This window comes from Wyeomyia smithii, chromosome 3 (genome assembly GCF_029784165.1).
Source record: "Wyeomyia smithii strain HCP4-BCI-WySm-NY-G18 chromosome 3, ASM2978416v1, whole genome shotgun sequence".
Classification (NCBI taxonomy): Eukaryota; Metazoa; Arthropoda; class Insecta; order Diptera; family Culicidae; genus Wyeomyia; species Wyeomyia smithii.
Window position 1 is genome coordinate 260,200,085 of NC_073696.1, and position 18,274 is coordinate 260,218,358.

Sequence of the window (18,274 nt, forward strand, 5' to 3'; positions counted from 1 at the left end):
AAAATATAGTCATGTATTTTGAGTAGGATTGGTAAACGTTTCGAAAAGCTTTTTTGCATTCAAACCGGAGGAAACAATGGTTAAAGTTCATCAAATTCTACGATCTGAAATCCGTTTAAACCAATAGTAAACATGCTGATGGTGCTACGCACGAGTTCGTTATTATCCTGACTGCAGGGATGTTATGGAGGTGATTTTTAGACATCTGCAGATGCGGACGCGGATGCAGATATGTGATTACGGATGCAGATGTGAATGCGGATGTCGATTTTCATACGGATGTTCCGCATTTACGGATGTGGATATCCGTAACATCCCTAATCTGGAAAAACCTAAGACACCTATTGAGTATAAAAGCTGGCAAAGAATAACTAAAAAAAATGCAGATATAAAAAAAATGCAAAGCCTTGGTGCTACATTCCGTATCGGAATTCGACCCAGCTAGTCTCGCGGTACGATGCTGGCCTAACAAGCCAGTCATCGTATGTTCGAGTCCCGGCTCGGGAGAGACTGTTAGTGTCAGTAGGATCGTAGCGCTAGCCCCGCAATTGTCCTGTACACTTAAAAGTTGGCTGCGAAGTCTATGTATAGTAAAAAAATTGCAGATATGCTGGGATCGAATCCCAACGCCGACACAGGTGTCGATGGTTTTGGGGTGGCGTGACTCACTCACAACAAACCCAACTGGTCTAGATTTAATCCTAGTCGACACCGGGGGATTTTCTGAGGCGAAAAATCTCTGAGATCACGCCTTCCATTTCATGAGGAAGTAAAGCCGTTGGCGCCGGTCTGTGAATCAACGGTTCGTAAGTTAGGGTCCTAAGTGGAGTCGCCTTCCCGGGCGTCGGTGATTGGTACAACAACAGTGGCGAAACTTGACCGACGGAAAATAAGCGAGAATACAAACAAACAAAAAAACGAAGCAGATTGTCCAACTTACGGATTTTGGTTTATTTGTTTGCATCGCTTCGTTTTTAACGATACTTTTACTGCCCAGAGCGGTCCGGTGATTCACTTTTTCACTGCTCTAGAATCCGGACTTAACGATTTCACTAATTACACCATTTTATTCCGCGAGAAACAGCCACCATAACTAGAATTAGTTTGCCTTGTTGCCAGCTTCTCAATTACGGTAAATTTTCGAGGACAAAATTGAACAAACCTGAAAAACTTTTTTGTCAATGGAAATCACCTGCGTTTAGCGCAGGCCTTAGACGCGCCTATGATTTTGCACTGGGTTGTATGTGACTTTTTTGTGGCTCCATTTCCTATTCGAACCCGCCGTAGTTCCAATATTTTGCTTGTTATTTTTTGGTCATATAAAAATGGCGTCTTTTCATAGGTCTGATTTAGCGATAGGTATCAAAAGTTAGTATTCTCGAAAAAAAAAAAAACTCCATGAAATTTTCAGCGTAATCGTGCAGTAGCCTTCTTCCCAGAACTAGGAGAAGTCACAAAACTCCATTTTCATAGCCAGGCAGACATTTCAAGCAGCCTTTTGTTGCGTAATCTGGGGCTGGGGATGGATGTTTCCTCGATATTCCTTCGCTGGAATAACCAGCTGATACTAGAAACCTTGTTTCCCGTGGAAAAAACAACGACGTCCGCATGGTAACGAAATACGTGGCGACAAAAAAGAGAGTATTGATGTAGTCAAAAGAATAAGAAGAATTAAAAGGCTAGAGATGGACAGAGAGAATAATTGGAAAATAAAGTTGTTTCTCTCCGGGGTTTAAGAAGATTAGGTTTGAGTATTATTTGTTCAATCTCTGATCTGATGCTGTCTCTAGGGAAATTTCTTCAAAAAATCGTTTTTTGAAACCGAAAAGTTTTTGAGCTGATAAACTGTCCCAGAAAATTGTTTATTTTTGCCCGATCTCGAAGTTTAATTTTTCGATGTAAATTGATGATATTTTATCTGGCCAAAACACATATTTTTTATCGGTATGGTTTTTAAAAGAAATGAAATCATGATGTTATTGAAACATTCGTTCTGGTATATGTTTTGATTGATAGCCAAATCATTTGGTTTAAACAAAAAAAAAAACAAAAAAAAAACAAAAAAAAACCTTTTCTGTTCACTGCTCTGGCCGGTTGATCTTCCACCTTCCTGACGTATCACAGTTGAGGCACAGACAAACAGACGTGCCACTCGATGACGGTCTGTTGATATAAGCAAAAAATAATCGATGTTGAAAAAGTCAAGGTGCTCAGCTCTAAATTGAAAGATAATGTTATTTATAGCATTTTTGTAGAACATTTCGACTTTCTAAAAAAATGTTGTCAGGTTGACCAAACGTGATTTATGCAAAAATGACTTTTTCTAGCTACAAACCCACTCTTTTGCGCTTTTTTCAATTATGCTTGATTCCTAAATTTTTCCATATATTTTTTTTCATTTTTGTGGGGTTGTTTTCGAATATTTTGCATGGTTCAGTTCAGCATTGCATTTAGTTTTTCGACTCCCAGAGCTCATTAAACATCACAGAAAAATTAATTTTGCAAATAATTTTTAGATAAAACCCTTCAAAACACAAATAAAAAAAATTTTTGATCAAAAACTGAAATTTTCATTGTAAAGCGAGATTTACGACGAAAATTTACATGAAAAAAATATCCTTGATTTATAATCGGGGAGCTGAGAAATTGGCATTTTGATATATGACTAGCTGACCCGGCAAACTTCTTCTCGCCTATTTTTGTGTTTAATTTAATATTTTTCAACATTACAAATTCATTGATTTCTTGCGATTTGTTTATATCGTTTGAAATTATTGGTTTTATCGGAATGACAACATCCTCGACTTTTGCCTATAGTACATCACCTCTAAAAAAAATACTCATATTGGGTGGTATTCAGATATTTTCGTTGTTTTCCAGAAACTGAGAGTGGTCATCTTCGAATTCAAGATGGTGTCCAGGGCAAGGTTGTCAATGAGATAGAATATCGTCGACAATCGTCATCGCCGTTACCGATAACGTATGGTACCGTTATTGACGATGACGGTAGCGTCTTCAAACATTAACGTTATCGGCGATGACGATAGTCGCTAGACGTTATCAGCTCACTAACGTCTTATGTCAGTTTTGTTTGCTGTGGTCAGGGGAATGGTATGGTAGCCTTCAAGCGTTACGAACATCTATTTCTGTACCGTTTGTCCCACTTTGCTTTGGGACACAGTTAATGTACTAAATATCACTTAGAATATCACATACCATGTGAAAACCTTAGGAAATTGCTCAAAACTGTCTGATATGCTATTAATAATTGCAGTCAACATTTAGCCGGTTTGCCCGAATCAACATAAGATAAGAGTAAACTGCCCATTTTTCGGGTGCCAGAGCCAGTGATGTTGGTAACGCGTCAAATGTATGGTAGCTGATAGCGATGCCATTCCCGTGGCTGTGGTAGCGAGTGGTGTAACGATTTAACCAAAAAGCAGACACGGGGTGAGGAAGCATTTTTTCACTTCAGAGGGTTGGAGACGAAGCATCACTAGGCAACAAAAAGAAACTTTTCCTTTTTTGTTTATGTTTCGCTTCTCATCAGGAAAATAAATGACTGAGTTTTGATTGTTTTAGCTTTTAAGGCACTTTTTGTAGCACAAAATAGCAAGGCATTGAATATCAAGGTATGTGGCATTGTCATATTTGCGTTTAAAATGCATCTAAATGATATATAATGATGCAAAAATTGGTCTTGCAGTGGTTGTTAATAAACAAACGTTATCGATTCGATACCATCCAACAGTTATCGTATTTGACAATGACGATAATGTTTGAAGACGTAAGCGTCATCGTCGATAACGATAACAAACGGTATCGTTATCGGCGTTTTCGATAAGTTATCGATTAACAACCTTGGTCCAGGGTCAATGCTTGGCTTCTATACATTATTTCGATTACGGAAATATTCATATGTAGTAGTATTCGGTTGTTTCCCAGAAGTTGGCATCTTATAATTCAAAATGGTGTCTGAGGTCAATTTTTAACTCCATGCATCATTCTGGTTAAAGAAACACCCATTATAGGTGTTATTTAATCATTTTCGGTTGTTTTCCAGAAACCGGAAGTCACCAACTTAGAATTCAAAATGGTGTCTGTGGTCGATTCTAGCTCCTGTGTATCATTCTTGTATCGAAACATCTCATATTGGATGGAAATCGGCCATTTTTGGCTGTTTTTCAGAAAGCGGAAGTCGCCATCTTGGATTTTAAAATGATATTTGGAGGCATTTTCCGCATAGAAACCGGAAGTTTCCATCTTAAATTTAACAATGGCGTCTGGAGTCGAAAATTTTTCTTGCTCGCAAAAACCTCAACATATCAAATTTGGTTCCATTTGCTTGATTATTTCTCGAGATGTGCAGAAATTTGTGTGGAACCCCTCCTTACAGAAGAAGGAGGGGTGTCGAAACATTATAGACATCTTTGTTACCCCTAAAAACATGCACCTGCCAAATTTGGTTCCATTTGCCTTGTTAGTTTTCGAGATGTGCATGAATTTGCGTTTCATTTGTATGGGACCCCTCCCTTACAGAAGAGGGAGAGGTCTCGAACTATCATAGTCATTTTTCTCAGCCCCTAAAACCCCTCTATAAAAAATTTCGCGCTGATCGGTTCAGTAGTTTCCAAGCCTATATGGATCAGACAGACAGCCAGACAGGGCTGCATTTTTATATGTTTAGATGGAAAACTATGCATTTTAACAAATATGTTAAATAACTGTTTTATGCTGGGAGATAGAAAAATACAATGTTCAGAAAACAAATGCGTTTTTAGATGGCTGATAACTTAGTAGAAGGTTTAAAAATTCGGAAAAATCTGCGAACAAAATTAGAACGAAAATTGTGATTTATTGCCTACTGATAGAAAACTCAATGTTGCTCGTAATATGTAAGAGATAGAAACATGGTGTCTTCGGTAAAGTTTCTTGTTTTAAAATAACCTGAAACTTTGTCGAAGACACCTTGCGTCTATTATTCTGATTAAAAAGTAAATTTTGTATCTCCCTCATTGGTGGATTGATCACCCATCTTTCTACATTCAAAGATGCATTGTTGAATATCCTGAAACTTCTCCGAAAATAACTTATGGCTATAATCAACGTTTGAATCACAAACGGCAGAATAAAACACTGTGCAATGGATATATTGAGCTTTAGTGGCGTTTTTGACAAAATGCATAGTTTTCCATCACATGTAAAAACGGTAATATCTCAGCCCACCGATAAGATATCAAGGATCTTTTTTCATGTAAATTTTCGTCTTGAATCCCGCTTAGCAGTAAAAGTTTCAGTTCTTGATCGAAAATTTTTTATATGTGCCTTGAAGGGTTTTATCTAAAAATTAAGAGAAAAATTCACTTTTTTGTGATGTTCAATGGGCTCTGTGAGTTAAATAATTGAATGCGATGCTGAACTGAACCATACAAAATATTAAAAAACAATCCCACAAAAATAAAAAAAAATATTTGGAAAAACATAGGAATCGAACAGATTTGAAAAAAGTGCAAAAGAGTGCTTTTGTGGCTCAAAAAAGTCATTTTTCATAAATCACGTTCGGGCAACCTGAAAACAATTTTTTAGAAAGTCGAAATATTCTACAAAAATGCTATAAATAACATTATCTTTCAATTTAGGGCTGCGCACCTTGACTTTTTCAATATCGATGCACACCCATTAGCAAAGACAAAAGCCGTTTTACGAAAATAAGTTAGTTGGCAATAAGCTTTCGAATAAGGACGAAGATTTATGAGAATTTTTCTTCGAAGTGGCACGTCTGTTTGTCTGTGGTTGAGGTTTGCAGGAAATCATACACAATAGAAATCGGAAGATTTTCGCTTTCAAAATGGTTTTCGCGAACTTTTTACCAAAATTGTGGTTCAGTTCATAGCTAACTGTACAATGCGCTTGCGGAATGCTCTCTGTTTTGACGCCATTTTGAACAAAACTGGGTATGTATAAACAAAACAAAGAATACTGGCATAATGAGGAGAGAGAGAGAGCTCTCATGAGCACACTCTCATTTCTTTTTGAGCGTGTTTGTTGTGAAGTAAAAGAACCTCAAAAAAATCCAAATTTTTAGTAGACGTTACTAAACATTGAAAAATTAAAAATTGTTTTTCCGGCAAACGAGAATAAAAAATTTCATATCTCAGGAGTTCCAAGGCCCCGGGAATTCACTGCAAATATTTGCAGAAGAGCAGAACACGCTCACTGTTCGACGAAATAGGCTCCAGGGTCTTCGAGGCATCAAACAGCTGCTCCACATTCGCTGACAATTGTCCGTTGAGCTCAAATAATGCAAATTCCTGCTGTTAAACATTGCTAAAGTTCACTGTAGTATTATTAAATAGTATTCTTGAATCGCCCAAGAGTTAGCATCCTGTTCGGCTGATCTTTCTGCTGCTTAATCTGTCTTGATCAAGTTGCGGGCTTCGGGAACGCGAAATCCCGGGAGTCGAATGTTTCTTGAGAATTCGTTCCCGTGATCCAGGAATCTCGCACATTTTTAACCAAGCCTTTGCGGATTTAATAAATGTTCTTCGAAAAGAATCTTCAAAGAAAGGATCTTGATGTTTTTGTTGAAGCAATAAACTCATCATTGGAGTTGTATATTACTTGAGTAATCAACTAATATTTTTGTATCTCTTTAAATCATTCTAAAGTATACTAAACTTTTTCCGTTAATACAAACCGTTGGTTTAAAGCTGCTCCAAATTATCTTTACCACCGACAGTGAAAAAACAACTCCATCCACCGCTAGAAAGTATGATCCACACCGTACCAAAAGGATTTCCAAATAAGAAACGATACTATACCTAACGATATGCCATTGGAAAGTACTCGTTTGAACCATACCAGAAGAAAGAAAAAAAAAACCTATAAATAAGAACCCGTTTTTTCCATCCAACGAAAGACGCAGCAGCCAAAACCAACCTTCAAATCGATAAAGAAAAATCTAGAACAGTCTAGAAAACTCAGAGCTTAGAAAATGTTTTTTTATTTGTTTAATCTAGTTTGTAAGGAAACTTTGCATTTTTTACCATCAACCAAACCAAAACACCGAAAAAGAAAACGAATCAAATCAAAGAAGTAAAGAATATTTATTTTACTATTGCCAACCGTGTGTTTGTGTGTGTTTGAATTTTTCTTTCCAGTTCATCAAAGAAATCGAACGATCCAAGGTGGGTACACGTACTTTTCCGCATTGTATATGACTTTATTGCGCATCCTTCTCTGTTTTTCCTTTTTGTTTCCCTTGACCCCCGGTTTTACATATTCTTGAAGTTGTAACCGTCACTAGTTTTCATTCGTTCTACAACTCTATCTGTTCTGTTCTTCCAAAAGAGGAAAATTTCTACTGTACACGATTTTTGCTCCTTGCAGTAATGTTTCTTTTTCGTTTTCTTTGCACAGTTGGGGTTTTCTCGGGTGGTGCACCGATAACAATTTATGATGGGTTTTCTTACTACTGATAATGATGACAGTCCTAGTGGATAACTGGTACTTGAAATGACATACGCATTGTGGTATTGGTGTAGTCCTACTACACGCACATCGATAGCGAGCGGGTTTCGAAGGTTTCGAGTGAATTAAGTGTTGAGTTTTCCCGGAGGCGAAAGCTAAACTTAATCAGTGTTTTTTTGTGATGTTGTTTGTTTTTTTTTTTCTGAGTGGAAATTTTCACGTGTTTATTATTGAGTTTCTTTTAAGCTCTAACGCGTGGACGAGAAGCAGAGAAAATAAATTACTTTACAGCTACTACTACACTCAAGGCGGACGCGTCCGACCTATTCGCGTTCACAACTTTTTTTTGTCTCCTTTCTGATACTTACACAGCTAAGTAGACAATAGATTACTATCGCTCATTCTCCTGTACCAACTGCGCGCCCGCAGTTTGTACGGCTTTTCTAGAGTCAGTCTTTAATATATACAGAATACGATTATTTTACATTGGGTATTGGAACATCCTAGCTAAGGTATGTTTTATGTTCTCCTTTTCCGCGCTTCTCCATTTGTAGATTCCGGGCCCCTAGGAAGGTTTGTAACAGAAAGAGCATTTTCTAAATCTGATTTTAGCTTAGCCTAAGAGGGGGAGATGTGGTTTTGCTTCCAGTGAGGAATTGATTTGTCGTCGATTTTTCGAGTGTATTTTTTACACTAATGGTGGCGCAAGTTTTGAATTTGACTATTTGCAGTGTGCCCAAAGTGTTTGTTTTGTGTTTGATTTGGCGAAAAAGTTTATTTGTTTTGTATTTTGTTGTTTCCGATGTTGAATTAACTTTGCACAGTTGTTTGGCTTTTTTAGAGATGCTACTACTGATATTATAAGTTCGTCATTCAAGATCACAATTGCTTTTCCGGACGGGGCTGCATAAAGTATTATGCGTAATGCGGTACAACTTTGTTGAAGGCCTGAGATTTATAGAGCGAGTCATTTAAGTAATAATCTAAATTTTAAATTCATCCGTCCTCTTTGTAAACAATTAAGTCTAGATATTTTTTTTTCAATGAAGACTATTAAATAAGAGCAGTATTCTATTTCAAATTACAAAAGTGACTGGTTAGATTAATGTGGCGTCTTCATCAAAGTTGTATCATATTACAAAAAAAAACATCTGAAGACATTTTAAATTTTGCGCTTTTTTTGATAGCCCTTATTCAAAATTCAACAACTCCGTGCAAAGTTACGACTAAATCTGAAAGCTTACGAACAACACTCTAACTTTATAGGATAATCACTGCTTATATTTGTTCAAGGGCTCGACTTTGAGTGTGAGTGTGGTTGTGTGTGCGTTATAAATTTATTAAGAGTAAGCATTTAATATAAATTGAAAGTACTATAAATGAACATCACCGTTTGTTTTTTTTTTTTTTGTTTCTAAACTATGACTATGCATATGCTTCTATTTAGTTGGGTAGAGCTAACGGGGTAATGGTAAATATTCGCGGAAATTTAACCGATAGCAGTAAAGATAAGGCTAGAAGAAAGGTACGCTACGTGTGTTCAACAAGTGCCCGACGCCGGTTGGTTTTGTTTAAAAATTTCCTAACCTCACATTTTTACCCCAGAGTTTCGCTGCGCGTTAACTGATCCTTTAAAGCCACTAAAGTCAACAGGTATAAAACGTTCATGATAATTTAAGAAGTCAAGTTATTGTTAGTTCAACCTGGCAATCGCGGCACTCGTAGAACCGCTTCTCCAAACTTCAACAAAATCCTTAGGAGGATCTTTCTAGCATTAATAGCAGTAAATACAACGAAAGGCACACCGGCTAATCATTTTTTCGTAAAAAAAAACATTATTTTGTTTCTTCTATCCTATAAGTAGCAATAGTAGTGATCAACCGTAGTTAATAGGAAAAATCGTAGTAAATTACAGTAATAGTAGTAGTTTCGAAATCACACAGCTTCCTGTTTCTATTCCTCCTTACGACAAGACGAAAAACATTGATTTTCAATCGATTCCTGCTAGCGTTATAAATTACTTTGACTTTCTAAGTAGTAATTTGATTACAATTAGTAATAAAATTAATCATGATCATGATGTGAGTGTGGGAAAACAGTTCGTAACGAAATAACACGTCGCAGTTCATTTGTTCGCCGCAAATCGATCGTTCATTTATTCGGATTGAGCCGACGGAGGGCCGCCACCCTCATCGACGACGCAGATCGCAGCACTGTCGCTCTTTTGCGGAGGAGCTTCCGGAACCGCGCCGCTGGTCAACCGAATAAATGAACAAACGTAACTAGAGATTAAACATGTGCCGAAGCTTCTGCAACAATCACCGCTTGTAGAGGGAGTCTTTCCCGCGGCCTAGGCCCCCGGCAGCCGACGACGGCCGAAAGAAGCCCAGCAGATCTAGGGTGCGGCGCGTGCGCTGGATCAGTTCGTCCTTGTACTTCCATATCGTGGTATCGCGCACCTGATTCTCCTTGAACTCCTCGCAGCTCTTCTTCAGCGTTCGAACGCAGTCCGCTCGATAATGCTGCAGCTGGGCGTCATCCGTGCTAACCGGAAATGAATGGCAAGCCCCACCCAAACAGGCAATCGGGAAATGATTGTGCAGCGTTAGAACCCGCTCCGGATTGTGGAAGCACTTGACGTACTGGTTAGGTTTCGTGTAGTTCTTCGCGCGCTGGACGTGCTGCAACATGTGCATGTAACGTGGCGTATCCTTGATCCAGTCGTGATCGTGCTGATCCTGATCGAAGAAGTACACATTGCGCACATTGTAACTCGGATAGGTGTCGTTTTTCAGCTTCATACCCTTCGCCACAACCCGGTCCATCAGATCACGCCACGTCCGATCTTCCACCATTTTCGGCATGATCACCTCGTCTATGTCCAGCAACGCGATAAACTCGTACTTGTACATGTTCTTGTACAAACAATCGTTATACGGAATCAGTTCATTCTGTCGTTTGTGGGTCGTTTTCTTCGAGAGGAATAAATGCTGGAAACCCGGGACGTTCGGTTGTCCTCCAGGTAACGTCAGCGGAGTCACGTGAACTCGGTCCTGTTCCTCGTAGTATCGCAGCACCTTGGATATGTTGGGGTGCACTTGAAGTTCGTAGAAAAAGATCTTATCCGCTCCTAGGATGCCGAGCAGCTCGATCCACTCGACCAACCGAACGGATAGATCGTCGTACAGGAAGTCCAATCCCTTCACGCATACCGCGAAGCCTTTCTTCTTGTCGTCCAGCGGTCGATTGTACAACACCCGCAGGTTGTTCGTTGCCGTATCGCACTGCTTCTCGACAAGTGAAACGGACGCTGGCACCAGCCCCCGAAAGGGCTTCGGAATCTGACAAGCAATCAAATATGGCTGGTAGATTCCCTGCTTGTAGTTACCCCACTTGTTGAACCAGATGTACTTGTACTCGAACGTTTTCACGATGAATGGTTCCTTCTGACCGTCGAACCAGAGCTGACAGAACGTCTTCACCTTCGGCTCTATCCGGTCGATCATGCCGAGAATGCGCACGGCTGGACCGATGCGGGACCGCTTCCGGATGTCGTAGTACGCTCCGAATAGCTGGAAGGTACCGTTCGAGCTGCGCAACGTCTGCCAGTAGATGTTGTTGAACTCCAGCTCGAAGATCGACGGATACTTGGCGCAGGTCGCCTTCTTCTGGACGGCATTCTTGTGCTTGCTCCAGTAGGCGATCGGCAGCGAGGGAATGCGTGACTCCACGTCTCGGACCAGCTGTTCATCGTCGATGACTGTGGGGGAAGAGAAAAAAGGAAAAAAATGCTAGTAAGATCGTGAAAATGAGGGAAGTTATATGCAAAAATACTTGAAAATGTGTAATAATAACTATTTGTCGCATGAAAATATTTTAATCCGCCAAGAAATGATCCTAGTTTCAACCGAAAGGTAACCGAATTTGAGGAAGACAACAGTAGATTGAATCGCAGCTTAAGACAAGCATACAAACAAAAAGCATTACTTGAGGGAAAAAACTGCTCTACTCCAACACAGATTTAAAGAAAATCGTTCATTTAAGCTGAATTACAAAATTCTATCAACACGCGATACAAATAACATAATTTGATACGATTTTGTATTTTCCCATATGCTTTTGATAACAAAATTGAATCTGAAAGAGTAATAAAAACAAATCCTGAAATGATGTTGTTCTGAGACAAATCTCACATTTTTTTCGTCTCTTTAAAAACCTGCTGTTTTTAACAATGGTTGTAATTATACTGCTCTATATACTATCTAATTTTGATAGAAAGCTGATACGTTAGTAACAAAGTTTGATATATTAGTACAATATTTTTTGTTATTTTAACACCTAACGGGTTCGCATTTGAGTCACAACCTGAAAGGTTTTTCACATAACAAACTAACAGCCTCTGTTAAATTTTTGTTTTGTTTTTCTGATCGGGAAACGTCGTATAAGGCCTGAACACAACTTATGCAGCAGTTATGTAACATGTCAAGCGGAGTAAAGCAACAAACAACATTAAACATGAACGGTCGTTGACAACTTTACGGATTGTCACACCAGAGCTTCCCCTAAGTTTTGAAAAAAATCTGGCAAAACGAGAATAAGTCTAGCAAAAATCTGGCACTCATTTTTGAATCAAATTCCCACAAAATTTAAAGTAAAAACCTTTTTTGTCGCTCGCCGAGTGTAGGTAGAAAAAGGGCACCACGGCCCATCTCGCAATGATGACCTTTTGCGAGACGACGCGGATGAAACCTGACAAAAATCTGTCTCATTTTCAAATATCTGGCATATTCTGAGGTTTATATGTTTGTCTGGCGCGCAAACAGAAATCTGGCAAAATCCAGATTTATCTGGCATACTGGCAACGTTGTGTCACACAGCATAACTTGAGCGCAATAGAACTTGCATTCAAGTTTTTGTTAGCGAGAGAAAATAATTTGCTGGTATTGTTTAGCAGGCTTGTAAATAATCACGGTAGAACGACTTTTATTATTATTATTATTATTTATTGATTATTTCATCCGACTTTAGTCTTAATGAAAAATAAATATATATGGCTGGGAAATGCCGCCTTGAGAAGCCATTAAGGCAACTATCAAGCTGGCATAAAAATCCAGCATCTTTCACGAGTATGACATGGCTAATATACAATAACAAAATAATATGAATAAACAAACATCGAGCACAATAAATTACTAAACCTAAAAATTAAAATTATCGTAGTACCGGTTGTAGACCAGAGTCATTCGGCGAACAGGTTCATTCAAGCCGTAGTTAGTGCGGTGCGCATTAGTTTGCAGCAAGGTTGTTAATACGATAGAATATCGTCGATAATCGTCATCGCCGTTACCGATAACGTATGGTATCGTTATTGACGATGACGATAGCGTCTTCAAACATTAACGTTATCGGCGATGACGATAGTCACTAGACATTATCAGCTCACTAACGTGTTATGCCAGTTTTGTCTGCTGTGGTAGCGAGTGGTGTACTGACTTCATCAAAAAGCAGGCATGGGGTGAAGAAGCGTTTTTTCACTTCGGTGGGTTGGAGACGAAGCATCACTAGACAACAGGAAGAAACTTTTCCTTATTTGTTTATGTTTCGCTTTTCACCAGGCAAAAAAATGTTTGAGTTTTGATTGTTTTAACTTTGGAGGTGCTTTCTGCAGCACAACAACGAATAGCAAGGTTGTGGCATTGTCATATTTGCATTTGAAATGCATCTAAATTATATATCTAATGATACAAAAATTACTCTTGCAGTGGTTGTTGCAAAACAAACGTTACTGTTTCGATACCGTCCAGCAGCTATCGTCTTTGACAATGACGATAATGTCTGAAGACGTAAGCGTCATCGTAGATAACGATAACAGACGGTATCGTTATCGGCGTTTTCGATAGGTTATCGATTAACAACCTTGGTTTGCAAAGATGTGTCAGCAATGCGATCGTCGAACAACAGCGGTTGGTTTTTGCGCTGGAAACTGATTACGGTACACTTTGAACGTTTATCAGCATGTAGTCGCGGAGGCACCAGTCATTGAACAAGTTAATCAGCGATTGGAGCCTACGACAATCCTCAAAAGTCTCGATAGGTTGGAAAATTTTTGTGTCGTTCGCGTACAGCAATCGAGTGCCAGGTGGAAGAACTTTTGTAACGTCATTGATGAATAATGAAAAAAGTAGCGGTCCAAGTATGCTACCCTGCGGAACACCGGAGTTGTTGCTAAACCAAGTGGATTGCGACGAGCCCAGCTTAACAGCAATCATACGATTACATAGATAAGAGTCTAGCCACTCTACTATTCCAGTTGCAGCTCAAAGTTTGTCAAACTTGGCACAAAGAAGCCCGTGATCAACGCGATCAAAAGCAGCTTTTAAATCCGTATAGACAGCATCAATCTGAAGGCGATAATCGTCTTCTTTTTGTTGCACCAGCGCATTGTACAGTTAAAAGTAAACTGCAGAAACAAACTGGCAAAAAGTTCACGGCAAACCATTTTGAAAGCCAAAATCTTTCGGTTTCTATTGTGTATGGGTTCCTGCAAACCTCACCAATAATACGCCAGGTAGGTAAGGTAAGATCGGCCGGAGTATAGGATTAAAAAAGACTTTTTCCTTTTTGTTTAATTCGTGGTTCAAGCATAGTGGTTTTGCTATTAATCAAGAAATATACCAGAACGATTGTTGGATCAAAATTTAGATTCCATTTCTTTGATTCTCATAGCAATGAAAGGTATGTTTTTTGGCTAGATGAAACATCATCACATTATGCCAAAAAACACAAACATGTACAATCACTCGACTCCATTTGTGCCCCAAATACGCAACCCAACGAATCTACCTCAGTGTCGCTCAATCGAAGATTTCTTCGGGATGTAAAGTTCCTCCGGTGCAAAAATAACTAGGGATCAACAAATTGCAAATATTTCATTGGTAGAATCAAGAGATGAATACGAAAAGTCGACATGAAGGCTAAACAACGCTCTTTTTTCGGCATCATGGGAAAGCTTCGTCGGAGGCCGATAACAGACTTTTCTCAAATATTCAAATTTTTTGACAGCAGCAGAAAAAAAAATCAAATTTTTTAGTTGTCAACCGTTAAGAGATAAATCATCGTTTTTTTTTTACATTTTTAAGACCGAAAAGCCGAAAGAAACTCCTCTGAACCGGATTTTCACTGAAAATTGACACGGATGACACGGAAGATCAGTTAAAAAGTTGGAGAGATCGTGTTTGAAACACGGCCGCATTCACGAAAGTCTGTCTTGTATCAATATTTTTTTTTGCAATAGGTTAGGAAATAGACTTGATTGGAATTAATCAATCAATCGAAATTAATAATTCACCTTTAACTCTCTGTAACGCTATGATTCCGATAGATTATCTTGTATCAATATATTACAATAATAACATATCTCTGGAAATGATGTGAAAGCCATAAAGAGATTAAATATGGTAGCTGGGGTCGATTTAAGACCTCTGTATATCATTATAGGTTCGGGAAATACCCATATTAAGTGGAATTCGACATTCATGTTAGGCTGTTTTTCGGCTATCGGAAGTCACCAGCTTGAACTCCAAAACGGCGTCTGGGGTCGGTTTCCGACCTCCGTATATCATCCTGGTTCTGAAGACACTCAGATTGCCTGGTTTTTTCAGCACAGAATCAACGATATCTGCATTCAAAAAGAGGGTATACATTTTTTAGTAGTTAGAATTTTCCTATCATAGTTTTCCGTATTTTGGTGGTCGCTCATCTAATCTTCTGATTGATAGCTGCAAGAATGAAAGAAATCCGTCAGAAGCTGATTGAGTTACTGGCATTTGTAATGAACAGTTCCCGTGACACTCTCGACATTTTCGGTATTTCAATTTGCAACCCTATTCCAGAACGGTGCCGTTAGACGTAATTCTACGTCAAAAATACTGTTTTGGTAATTTTCGAATATTTGTCGCCCTGATTAACGCTGCTGGTATGCTTTAATGCAACTCGCTAATGATAAAGGAATTTGAATGCAATGAAGTAATATTGAGATTAAGATTCTTGATGTTCTGTTTTGACGTAGAACTACGTATTACTTTAGTAGGGTGGTATCCGAAAATGTGCCTCATTGCACTGCATGTTATGTTACTATTCCTCAACGGATTCTGAACGCCAATGTCTTGATCGAAAGATAAAGCTTGCCCTATACTGTGGTATACTAGTTGACATAATCAACAACTTACGACTGATAATTGCTTTAGTAAAATTGAGTATATCGGCTTTCCAGTCATCTGCTTATCAAAATAGTAAATCATAACAATTGTTATCTAGATTTACTATTTACAAACATGACTGATGATTTCTGTGTTACTGAGGCACCAGCTCCCCTATGGAAAAACGAAGCGTTTCACACTGCCATTGAATATTCCTTATTTATACATAATAGCACCACACTGCTAGACAGCGAAATGTCCGAATCATACTTTGACTTCAAACAAGCCAACTATGAGCTTATCAAAAGCAAACTGAACTGTATCGATTGGCAAACCAAAATTTATAATTTGAATATAGAACAAGCAGTGGATAAGTTTCACGAAATCATATACGACACATTAGAAAAGACAGTCCCAAAGTGAAAACGAAAACATACAAGCACATCAAAAAACCCAGTGTGGTTCAACAGAAAAATAATCAATCTCAAAAACAGAAAACAAAAAGCCCATAAAGTTTACAAAAGAGACAAAAGTGATAAAAACCTTTCATTCTATCTTTCAGTATGTGACGAATTGAACATGGAAATCAAAGGTGCCTATGATGGTTACAACACTAAGCTAGAAAATAATATAAAGTCAGATCCTAAGTCATTTTTTAATTTTGTCAGAGATAAACAAAAGTCGAGCAACTTTCCATCCAAAATGCATCTAGATAATAGGAATGGTCAAACTAATAGTGAAATCAGTAATTTATTTGCTGGGTTTTTCCAGGATGTTTACACCACTCATGACGACAAGGATCGTGATTATCAGTTTTTCTCATACCTACCTGAGTCACTGAGAGATGTCACAGTTGATTATATAGCTCTTGACGAAGTTTTGGCTTCCTTAAATACGCTGGATGTATCAAGAGGTGCGGGACCAGATGGGCTATCGCCAGTATTTTTAAAATCAGTGTCGAAGGAACTTGCACAACCTCTATTGTGGTTGTTCAATTCTTCCCTAGAAGGCAGCACAATACCACCAATTTGGAAAGAGTCATTTTTAATCCCAATTTTCAAAATCGGCAAGAAATCAGACGTTAAAAGCTATCGTGAGTTGCTCTAATATCGTGCATTCCTAAACTATTTGAATCAATCATCAATCAACGTATTTTTGCACAAGTTAAAAATTTGATTTCTAGCAAACAACACGGTTTCATCAAAGGCCGTTCAACGGCCACAAACTAGTTGAATTTTGTAACTTTCACTATAAACGCAATGGATGAAGGAAATCAAGTTGAAACATTATATACTGACTTTGGCCATATCATGATACACATATTAACCGTATAGAATCAGTACAAAAGCAATTTTTGTTGTATGCTCTACGAAAGCTTGGTTGGACGACTTTACCTTTACCTTCCTATGAGTCGTGTTGTATGTTAATAAATCTGGATGGACTTAAAAAGCGACGAGAGTTCGCAATGGTAGCTTTTGTTAACGATGTAATCACACAAAGAATAAACAGCCCAGAAACCTTGGCGAATTTGAACTTTTATGCTCCTACTCGTTCTCTAAGAAATAGAAATTTGTTTTATATCAGTAATCAACGAACAAACTATAGAAAAAACGAACCTCTGAATAGAATGATGTCATCTTATAACCAATATTGTGAATCAATAGATGTAACAATGAACAAAACCACACTTAGGAAAATATTTTTTTGAGGTTAGTAAGTTAAGAATGAAATGTAATTAATTTGGTCTACTTATGATTAACGACAAATACATAAAAAAAAATAAAATAAAACAAAACGAAAATGTATTTTCTATTTCCAACGTTTCGATTTAATATAAAATCTTTTTTAAGGATTGGAAAGGATATTATTAGACAAAAAACGATATCCTTTCTAATCCTTGAAAAAGATTTTATATTAAATCGGAACGTAGGAAATAGAAAACAAATTTTCGTTTTGATAAACAGATGACTGGAAAGCCATCATACTCAATTTTACTATTTGACATATTTTTTTAATAGAAAATAATAGAAAGTTGAGTTGAAAATCAATCATTTTAAGTTGTTTCGCAGCATTCAACCAATCGACAGCTCGCTTTTATAGTTGAGAACAGGATGGTATAGAGTAAAGTTGTACGTACCATATACCGTTTTGAATGCATGTATTGTTACTTTCACTAAACCAGGCATGCCAAAGGTACAGTCTTTTTTAACTGTCTGCTGAGTAAGGGTGTGCGAAATTTGGTGAAATCTCGAGTTTGTCGAAATTAAACGAAATTTATCGAAATTGAGAACACATTGTTTTAACAAATAATATCAACTTATGATTTCTCAACCAATTTTTTCTGCTGTTATGAGCTCTAATTTTGGTCTGGAGTTGCTTCTAAGTATCAGGCCTTGTAAAATTTAAAAAAATTTAGGGTTCACTATATTTTTCCTAATTTTCAAAATTTTCTTAAAAAATTTTCACTTAAGTGGACATCTCTAAACCTTCTTCTTAAATACGAGTCAACGAAAAAATTTACCTAAAATTCATAAATTTCGTAAACCTCGGGATTTCGCAAAATTTCACACAGCCTTACTGCTAAGGGCTTTCTTCCTTGTTGCTGT

The 18,274-nt window shown here is 37.9% G+C and overlaps 1 protein-coding gene across 5 annotated transcripts in view; it reads right to left on the bottom strand.

The window, feature by feature from the left end:
• Window positions 1–7,183: 7,183 nt before the first annotated feature.
• The window catches only part of LOC129731910 (uncharacterized), a 527,400-nt gene continuing 516,309 nt past the window's right edge, over window positions 7,184–18,274 (bottom strand). For all 5 annotated transcript variants that reach the window (XM_055692286.1, XM_055692282.1, XM_055692283.1 and 2 more), the window contains one exon: window positions 7,184–11,230. In XM_055692286.1, the coding sequence (XP_055548261.1) occupies window positions 9,789–11,230 (1,442 nt within the window). In that variant the 3' untranslated portion in view covers window positions 7,184–9,788. The remainder of the gene's footprint in view (window positions 11,231–18,274) is intronic.